The 11,486-nt window shown below is 30.5% G+C and overlaps 1 protein-coding gene across 1 annotated transcript in view; it reads right to left on the bottom strand.

Annotated features, from left to right (window-relative positions):
• The window catches only part of LOC111632697 (WD repeat-containing protein 26-like), a 13,830-nt gene extending 13,092 nt beyond the window's left edge, over nucleotides 1-738 (bottom strand). Inside the window, exon 1 of the mRNA XM_023377198.1 lies at nucleotides 614-738. Coding sequence (XP_023232966.1) covers nucleotides 614-721 — 108 coding nt within the window. The 5' untranslated portion in view covers nucleotides 722-738. The remainder of the gene's footprint in view (nucleotides 1-613) is intronic.
• Nucleotides 739-11,486: the final 10,748 nt, after the last annotated feature.

The following is an 11,486-nucleotide window of genomic DNA, read 5'->3' as shown; positions in this document are numbered from 1 at the left end:
TCTCCTCTCTATTTCAATTTTCTTTGTAAATTTTTTTCCTTCTTGAAAAATAAATATTTATTGTTTGCTGGTTAAATGTATAGTGGAGTGCATTATTTCCAGTGTACTGTCTCTTGACTCCCTCCTCCATCCCTGGTCTGTTTATTTCCTCATACAGGACCACTCATGCGATAATTATTTGGAAGGTTCCTGTGCACCTAAAGTCACAGGTGGTGTCAGTTCTTGGGCATTGCTGACGTAGCCATCTCAGTGTGATGTAATGGTCACACCAATATATTTTATGATTCTCTTTCATTGAGCTAGAAAAAAATAAATGGTACAATACAATTTGTTGTTGGGGGTTATGTATGATCCACAAATTGGAAAACATTGATTTGAAATGATCTGATATTACATTATGTTGTTAGTTGATATTTCTCAAAAATACATATTTATTTTGAATATGTTTGTTGTCTTAGGGTGCTCAAGTTGAAATTGAAGCAATAGCAGTAGTTGGTGAAGTAAGAGAGAAATCAGAATGACTACAAGTATCTATGTTATAAGAAAAATATTAAATATAATTTACTTTTAAAGATATATTAATATATGTAAAATAAGGAAAAATAAGCATTACCTGAGTTGCTACATTGAGAAGAGCTAAACGACCCGTATTATCACAGGTAAAAGACATAATTGAATAACCTTCTTGTATGCTAGAAAACACATTAAATTTAAAAATCATTTTATGAAAAATGAAATTTATATAGTAACAATTTATCATCTTACATTATATAATATATTTAAATATTTAAGTACATCGCTATAAGATTACAATATTTTTATACGAACTGTCTTATAAGTTATAAATTGAAAATTTTTTATTAAATTTATATGTAATTAATAAAGCTTATATTGGAAATTGTTTATCATCATGCATTTGGAGTAAATTGATTTTTTTATTGCTCCACTCCATGCTCCTTTACAGCATTAAAATGCTTGTTCTATTCTTTAAGAAAAATTTTTGAAAATAAATACTTAACTTCAAAAATTTAAAAAAAAAAAACTTTATTTTACAGTAACACGTCATCATTATTCACTCTGTACAATAAAATAGCAGAAAGTAAATAATCTTTCATTTTTAGTCAATAGTCATTTAATATTAATTTTAGAACTGGAAATAATCACTCCACATTCACTTGAGAGTAGGCATGCTTGATGCAACCTGAAAAGTAACTTGAAAGCTTTTTAGGTAATTTTGAATCACCTCAAATACCAATTTTATTTCGAACCTGCCATATTCTCCATTGTATTGCAATCTTCTTGAAAATGTTGTTTCAATTCTTCTTCACTTGAACTGTATAGTTCAGAAACTTGTCTGCATTTTAGTTCTTTTTCAAAATCATCATCATGCTTTTGGAAGTATCATATTCCTGTTGTGATAACTGAAAACTTGTCTGAGATGGTTCTATTGTAAATTTGAATCTATCATTCATTTGCACTGTATTGAAATGCTGAAAAATCTTTTGCTTTTCAAGTCATTGGGCTATATCAAAGAGTCCTTCTTTTGCTTCCATTACTTGCTGCGGACTCAGTGAAATCTTGTAGCATAGATCAATTTAAATTCCGGCAAGAAAATATACACTTTTAAAGAATTTCTCCTCCCATTTTTGCATTGAGGATAAAATTCCCATTGCAGTTTCTCCTGCATTGTCTTGCAAACTTTTAGCGAGTTTATGCCACTCTTTCATGAAAATTTCAGGAGTCACATCAGAAGCTTTGAAGTGTAAATGTATGGTTTGGCTTTGCCATTCAACTTTGCTTAATTTCAATTCTCTTGTCCCAGCAGCAGCTACTTGTTCACAATAAGATTGAAAAATGAGAAGCCATTCAATCATTCTATATGTGGAACTCTTCATTCTTTTTATATTTACTTACCAAAATTTTGGAAAGCTATTTATGTATTGTGCTAGAGTACTATACAAATACTTAAATAAATTCTCTAGATTTTTTTAAAAAACCAATAATTGATTAATATGCCACTTTTAGAATATAAAATCTACAAGTGACATATCATGTTATGAATTTTTATGATAATATTTATTGTTTTAGACTATTTGAGACTAATGTAAAATCTGACAACTTTAACACTATATTTCCTTGATTAAACACCATATATAAAATGTACATATCCCCTGAGGTTTATTACCTTGCAACAGGGGACAAGTAAACAAAAATTGAAAAAAATACCTTAATTACTCCTACATTTTCTGAACCATCAAAATCATTTACTAACTATATTTATTGGTTACAGCTACAATATTTGAAACAATTATCGTTTTCATAGTTAACCCAAATCAGCATTTTCCAGTTTGGTTATCATAATGATACCAATTGCTTATCTGCAGCATGGAAGTATGTTATAAACCAAAACGAGATTAAAACTACACTCTAATTACTATTGTACATATTCAATGGATTTGTAGTGGATTATCATCATTTTTGTATTTTATTAATGTTTCTTTATTATTTTTTTTGGAATTTTATTTTATGTTGTTTTTGGTTATTCATCATTGATTCATATTTAGAACACTTCTAACAATGTTAAAATTTAAATATAAAAGAATTCTATTACATGAATGTTTGATCCTAAGGATGGCTACTAAGCTAGCTGAAAACATTAGATAACTAAAAAAATTACTGCTGGAATAGGCTGGAACTCTTTAAATTTATTACATTGTTATTTGTGTGATCTTGACTGAATCTAGTTCAACTTAAAATCTCCAATTTGAGTTTTTTTGTTATTACCCTTCAGTTGATAAGCTTTTAACTTATGAATTCAACAGTGGCGTATTGTGACATTTGATGAAAGGGAAGCTGTGTTTCTGTAAGAAGCCGACTTACAGGGGCAATCAGTTAATTGTGTGTCAGGGTCCATTTGTATTCGTTTGTTCGATAAGCCAGTAAAACCCGTACACTTCTTTAAATGTATTTTTAATAGATTATCTGATGTACTTAATAAATAAACAAGTTCAATATAATTACCTCTGTTATTAGATTCAACAGATTCCCTATGCCCTCTAAATGCCAATTCTTGCTTTGTGAAAAAACATATAACATCTATTAATTTAGATATAATATATCTATTAGCCGTAATTAAGTTATAATTTTCAATATTTATTTTATATTGTTTACTAATGTTACATTTTATTCTGCTTTGATTTCCCAATTGCTTCAATTTTATGAGAGAATCAATATGACATTTACGATTTCCGTGTCTTTTGCCAGCTTTATTCAAATTATTTAAATTGTCAAAACCATTCTTATTCCACACACGTTCATTTAAAAATAGTAGGCAAGGCCTACAAAACAATTTTTTCATTTCTATGCATCCACAAAGCCATTTTATGTCTTCATAAATTTTATCGTGAAAATGTCAAACAAATTTTTTTGTTGATGTATTTATATTTAATTTAGGCATTGGTCTTTCTCTTTTAATAATGTTTTCTTTTTCATTATATAGTCTTGAGCCAAAACTATTTTAAAATAAATTTTCAATATCACAATTACATTATAAATCGCTAGCTATGATATAAGGGCTAAAATTAAAAATAAAATTATTAAAACTTACTTGGTAAAATAAAATGTGTGATGGATATACAATTATACATACTGTACCTGGTACAAAATATTCAATTTATGAATATACTTTTAAAGAAAATTATAATTAAATATAGTTTTGTGAACAAACACATATATAAATAACAAAATATTCTTTACTTTTTAAATCTTAAAACAATCCACTTAGTTAAAATTGCTCCCTATGAGTGGCTCATGGATGGAATCAGAGACGATCTTGGTAGGTGTGCAGTGTGCGCATGCATGCCAAATCCCAAAGGTGCTGATACCAGTTAATGTCAAATGCCTCTTTTGTCACATCACTAGTATATCTCAAAGGATGCAACAGGGCTGTTGTAGATTTTAAATGTTTCTCACCATAGCTGTAAAAATCTAAATATGTTAAACTTAATAGTCATTTGTTTTCTAATTACTGTAATTCATTTTAGGACCAGGTGTCCAAGGAAATTTCCAAAATTTACAACTTTTTGGTAACTCTCATTGAACTGGAAAAATTTCTGTCTTTATTACATCTAATATTATGAAGAAATCAGTCCCCACAGTACTCAGCTAGAAACTGGTTCAGTTAAGCTTTTGTTTAAGTAAAATTCCAGCTCCTTCAGCAGAGTTTTATTTATGTCCCCAATTCCCTAATCTCTTAATTATTTAACTACTTCTTAAGTAGAAATAAGTCAAAACTGGTTACTTTGTACTTGAATATGTGTAGTCTCAGGAAAAAAGTGGAAAGACAAATTTTTATGACAACGGATACATAAATCGTAAATTTAAGGAAAATAAAGTCTAGAGCTTTTTCTGTACCTCGTGCATCTCTCTCATTCATTAAATTTAACCATCAAATCAACAAAAAGAAATTTTAAATGTACCGTCACCAGGGGGCAGCTTTAAAATCTACATTTTCCAGCACCTGTTCCAGTAAATATAAAACAGAATCACCCCATTGGCCAGATGGATGAAAAGTAAGACGTCTGTGTGTCACATATTTCTTTTAGTTTTAATTGGATGTTTGTGTTTTTTTAAAGGACTTTTTTACCTCTGGCGGAATGAAGCCTAAAAAAGGAAGGCCTGTCGCCATGAATGTGTATGTATAGTCTGGAATGCAAAATAAATGGTGATCCCTCTTGGGCAGACTTGTCTTTGATTTGGTTAATAATAATCTCGCCATCAGACGGAAAAATCAACCAAAAAAAAAATTATTAAATTTAGTTGTAAATGATGCTACCAAAGTAACAGTTAATTTTTTAACTTAGTACAAGAATTGTACACGTTTTTTTCTACATCCCCTTATAGATGGGATATATGAAATCGTAATATCACTGGTTTAACATTGAAATCCGTAAGTAATATAAGATGGGAGAGCAGAATAAAGATATCAAATATTTTAATGGATTTTTTTTAACTCTTGTCAACTATACAGAACTATCATAAAAACATACCAGTAAATTCTTATCGGTTGGGTTAAGTTATAAATCTACTCATGATTCATATAATCGGGTGAGAGTGGCTAAATATCTAACAGTCCAGAACTGGTCCTCTGGATAGAATCATTGGAAGCAATATATGTGTGTAGCTTCCGCCAGTTAAACCACATGAGGTTGGTGCTCTGCGCATGTGCAAATGCGTATAATCTGGCTGCTTGGAACTTGATCTGGTTTCGACGATACAGCACTTCCAATCCGCCACTGATATTTGAATATACAATAGCAATCTTATTGTTTTTTTCACATGTAGTATAGAAATTTGTAATAAGATACATAATGCGGTTAAATTAAAATATTAATTTTAATTAATCCAAAATACGTTATAATATGAAAATAATCGTGCAATATGTATTTATTTTTTGGAAAATACAAGGGAAGCGGTGCTTCCACCGCTTCCAATGATGCCATGCCACTGGAATTCAATCATGACTTTCTCATACTCAATATTTGACAATATTTATAATTTTACTTCCAAAAATGTTCCAACGAACCTTGGATTATAAAGTGCTGTCCAGACAATCTGAAGAGGTAGAATTTTAGTTAAACTCCTTACCNGTCATCACACAATGATTTATATATTTAATAATAATTCTTTGAATCATATAACATAATCTTGATGTTATGTTTACTAATTTCCAGTTAAATAAAATATATTAACATACCTTATTTAACTGATTATTAAACAATTGATATAACATTTTGTTACCTAACATCTAATAAATAAGTTACTTTGGCAAAATTATGTTAAATGTAAATGATAAATATTACAATATTAAAAAAAATTATAGTTATCTTATTTCAAAGGTATAATAATTCAAAACTTGAAAATATTTTACATTATCATCTTAAATTATATACTTAGAAATGGTTTTATAGTTCAGAAATTTACATAACACAAATAAAATATTTTGTAAAATACTTTAAATTCTAAACTTCATGAAGCCTGATACATTGATATTCAACCAAACAATCACCTTAATCAATCGGGCTATAAATGTGATTGATTAAAGCAATCATTTGGTTGACTTTAAATTCATTAATGATCATTTGACTGTTGTTTTCTGTGACTAACAAAATAATTCTACAAATAAAGCATTATTTTATTTTAATTTCAATTACATTACAACAGGTAATGAATTATCAGTAAGACTAGAGTTCAATGTCACTTATATTTTAAAAATGTTGAAATTATTTTTTTTCACAAGATGATTTTTTGTGATAAATTTGAGATTTTAACATTGACTTGTAAAAAAATCTGCCAAATTAAAATATAAGAAAGATTCATTATCTCTCTTAATAAAGTCTAAATAATTATGCCAAAATCATTTAAGATTTTTTTTTTAAAAAAGCCAATTTTTAGATGGTAGATTCGGACTGTGCACTCTTAGAAAATCATGTTACATAGTCAACAGGGCTAAATTGACCTAACAACTACTTATAAATTTGAAATATTTACATAATGATGATAATGAAAGCATATAACTTTCTAATGTGGACTCTCTAAAAAGTGTAACTGTTGCTGTTAAATTGTTAAACTTTTCTATCTTAGACCATTTGGCATTATTTATATCGAATAATGAGTCCTTACTTATATTTTAATTACTTGCAATATAACCTCAAATTACTCACATATAGCATCTATCCAGAACAGTTAATACAATATAGTTATTAATTCATTAAATAATAATAATAATAATAAAATTAATAAATACATACTGATAAAATAGGATTTTCATTTTCTATATTAAAATTTTTTCCTCCTTCCAGAAAGATAAACTTTTAATTACAACAATACAATAGGAATACAACATTTTAGTGTCAAATGATTATTATTTGTTTCTGAAAATATTTCATCACTAGACATCTAGCCCCTGTAAGTGGTAGATTAACTTGTAACATTAACTTATAAAAATGTTGAGAATCAAAACTCAATTTATTCAATCTAACATTTTAAATTTATTTCTCTCTCTAGTACTATAGCAAAAACTGATAAAATATAATACAATGCATAAGTAAACAAAACTAATTTAATATACTGTAGATCATCGATTATCTGACTCCAGTCAACCGTCACATTGGTTAACCGACAGCATTATCGGCAAATTCAAATGTGGAAAATTCCCAAAAAATTATACGTATTTTGGAAATGTTGAGTCGAATTAGTCTAGAATCGATTAATTTTATAGAAGAAACCTTTCAAACAGCCGTAGTCCGTAAACTGCATACGTGCCGGGCTGTGATTGGCTGGATTCCTAGAAGCTGGATTCATAAAACTCGGAACATATCTACTGTGTTATAGGGAGGGTCGACTGTACTGCAGCTCCCATGCATTTTTCAAAATCTACATTTTGGCTCCCACTGAACTCTTGTTTGCCCACCCCTGGTATATAACATAAGAGAGTTGTAAATGAAAAGTTATCCAAGGAAATACTTTATGAAGTATAACTGCATGCAGAAATGAATGATCTTTAATCTTTAATGAACTTAAGTCAACAAACCAAATTGTCTTATGGTTCTGTTCATACAGCTATGAAAATAATCAAATTTTAGCCTTATAAAGTAAAAGTTTGCTTTATTTATTTATTTAGAGTTTCAGATGACATCTCAAAGTCCATAGTACATAAATGTTCAAGGTTTAAGTGTTTCTCACATGTAGCAGGACAGAAAAAACTATAGTAGGTTCATAGCAAGTTTGATTTGCAGCACTGGCTAACCCCTTGCAAGTTCTTTTGCTTGATCACTCAGTATATTTCCAAGCTTAGATTAATTTTGGTTAGAANTTCAATCTAACATTTTAAATTTATTTCTCTCTCTAGTACTATAGCAAAAACTGATAAAATATAATACAATGCATAAGTAAACAAAACTAATTTAATATACAGTAGATCATCGATTATCTGACTCCAGTCAACCGTCACATTGGTTAACCGACAGCATTATCGGCAAATTCAAATGTCCAAATTCAAAATGTGCTAGTAATGTGGCACTACAATATTTGGCTATGTCTTGGCTACTTTATTATTATTTTTGTTAAATTTTGCGTGTTTTAGCTGGCAACACTGTCTCGACCATGAAAGGGAGGCCACTATTTAAACGAGGATTAATTTTCTAATTTTTAACAATACAATAGCAACGATTATTATTAAAAAAAATTTTTGTTAGGCTTAACATCGATGAAAATTCAATGCGAAGTAGGTTAATAGTGATATACTAATATACTAATTACATGGGATATACTAATATACTAATTACATGGGATATACTAATATACTATGCTAATAACATATTTTTTCATACTTTTCGGTTATCCATTTTTTCAGTTATCCGACCATCCCCAGTCCCCAATTGAGTCGGATAATCGATGCTCTACTGTAATAATATATTATTATTAAGATATTTATTAAATTAAAAACTTTAGTAAAATTAGTTAGCTAAAATTCATATTTTAATACATATACTAAAAGAAATATAACATAAGTTTAAGAAGTGTAAAATTATTTCAATAGTTTTTCTATGGTAACCATTTCAAACTCTTCTTTAAACTCACTCTTTTTGTGTTCAAATATATAATTCAAGGATAAAGCATTGTGACTTTGAAAAGATTTGTGAATAATGAAAATCTGAATTTCTCAAATTTATTTTGTTGTTTTTTATGTATTTACAAATATATTTCAAAAAATTAAAAAATATATCAGATTTGCTCATGTTTAACTTAACATAAGTAGTTATTCTCATTAAATGAAAGTCATTATATATTTAACTCTATCATAAATTTAATTTACTTAAATAAAAGATTTTATTAAATATAAACATTTTTTTATACAAAATTTACCTATGATTTGGATGTATTGAGACAATACAAAACTGCCTTTAATGTCATTCTCTGTATTCTTAATTTGATTCATATATTACTCAATATTTTAAATTGTAAAATGAAACTAAAATTTTCATTTTGAAATTATAAAAAAATATTTTATGAAACGTTTGGCTTAGAAGATAAAAAATAAAATAGATAGAATAATAAATAGCTAAAATAAAAAAGATAGTCTACTGAAAGAATTATTTCGAATTAAAGAGACAACCATTCACTGAACGAATATACAGCTATAATTAGTAAATTCAAAAAATAAAATGTTTTCATATTAAAGATTACATAGACTGTTTTGAATATTTATGTTCTATGCCAGTGGTTCCCAACCTTTTTTCATTAGCGTACCCTGTGACATGTCATATCTCTAGATTGTACCTCCTGACATGTCATATCTCTAGATCAGTGATTCTCAAACTACAAAAAATCGACACACCTGAACCAATTANAAACAATAAAAAATTATATATCGGAAGTTAATTTAATATCAAAAACGTAAAATATTTGAGTAGCCCAAGACGTAGTCAAAGATTGCAGCACCACAGCACTGGCAAAAATTTAAATTTGCTGACTGGAATTCTTTCGGATAATCAATGCTCTACTGTATAAAATTGAGTTGATAACATAATCAAACAAGTCGATTATGTTATCAACTCAATAAGCTGCTTCGAACAAGTTGAGGCAGCTTATTGGTGCGAAATTCGTGGCCATGAATGCCAAACAATTGTTGTCATAGACTTCAGAAAGCTAAATGCTTGTAATGAAGGTCACTTAGCATGCACAGTCAAAAGCCTGGGACCGTTCGGGCTACCAAGCTGTTTCGAATCTGTGAAATCATAACTGTGACTTATACCGACGTCCTATCTGTTTCTTTTCTCCATTATCACCAGGCTATGAGTCATGTAATTGTAAAATGGGAAATCTATGATGGAAAAGTGACGAATTGAAAGTATCGTAAGGGCGTATTATGATGTATGTATAGACATACGTGGACTAGAGCGGTAGAGGAAAGAGAAAGGGAAGAGCAAAGACGAGCACTTAAAAAGAAGGATAGGCAGGGTCAGACCCTCAGATGTGCGACGATTCTCGAACGAATAGGTGTACATGTGTGCTGATCTTTGTAATTATAAATTGTGAATACATGTGACTAATATTATGTTCTTTTTTATTTTGTGCTTGTTATAAGTTATAAATAAATATAAACAAACAACACTAATAAATTTACTATTTATCACACCGGAATTACTAAAAAATTTACACACCTGAACCATTTACGGTGTGATCACGCAAAAGATCGATAAACAAATGTTTTCAAACCCCTTCTGGGCTCTGCTTCAGGTTCCAATCAGTTTCTATAAAGTTCACTTGCACCAATCTAGCTAAACGCTTAGAGCTTGTTAACGTGGCCGTTGACTCCCCCGATGTCCCGAAATTGTTCGCCTTTGCGAAGATGCATAAAACAGGCCAACAGCTCTGCCCGGTGGTGGATAAAGCTAGGGCGCCTACTCGTAAGCTGGAGAAAGCCATCCACACCCTTCTTACCCCACACTTGGAAGATTACTCGTACACCATCTCTAGCTTAATGGAGCTTATAGCACAGTTGAAAAATGTCACTTCACCCTGTTACTTCACCGTGTTGGACTTTAAATCCCTCTACCCCTCCATTGAGCTCCCTCCAGCATTCTGTGCACTCAGAGACATCCTATTTTGTATTGTCGGAGACCAAGCTTTACACAACCAAGTGCTAGAAGTGGCGCACCTAATTTGTTATAATTCGATATTCCAATTTAACGGCAAGATCTACACACAGAGTAAAGGGGTCCCCATGGGCAGCCCGGTCTCTGGGGACCTGTGTGAAATGGTGGTACGGCAATTAGAAAACAAGGTCCTCCCTCAATACCTCCACAACATCAAATTATATAGGAGGTATATAGATGACATCATCATTGTCTGGAAAACAACGCCAGATGCAACAACCTTTGTCGATTCTTTCAACAATAATGACTCTGGAAATATAGCAATCTAACCCATCAGAAGTACACTTTCTGGATATAAGCATTAAGGTCGATAGCTCGGGAATCAATACGTCGGTATATCATAAACCTGGATCCACATCATCATATATTCCGACCGGGTCCTGTGATCCGAGCTCATACAAGACTGCAGCCTTTAAAGCATTAATCAGAAGAGCCTTTACACATTCATCTAACATCCAGGCTCGGGATACCAAACTAGCCTACATACTCCGCTTTGCCGCCCAACACGGCTATCACAAACATATACATAGGCTAATACAACATCAGCAACGTATATATTCGGAGAGTGCACAGGAATCGGACCAAGTCGAGGACGGCTGTCTAGAAGAAATAGAGCGTATCGCCATCACATACAATCCGTACTTAAAATCTCTATACGCTAAGCTTGCCAGCAAACGTCAGCTACGTCTAGCTTTTAAGAGGTGTCCCACCATCTTCAACCTCTTACGTAATGGAAAGGACCCTCCTAACCCCATCAGACGCCCTGGA

This window comes from Centruroides sculpturatus, unplaced genomic scaffold (genome assembly GCF_000671375.1).
Source record: "Centruroides sculpturatus isolate CEXI.00-Female unplaced genomic scaffold, Cexi_2.0 scaffold787, whole genome shotgun sequence".
Taxonomy (NCBI): domain Eukaryota; kingdom Metazoa; phylum Arthropoda; class Arachnida; order Scorpiones; family Buthidae; genus Centruroides; species Centruroides sculpturatus.
Note: the sequence above shows the minus strand (reverse complement) of the source record. Positions and strands in the feature narration are given on the sequence as shown.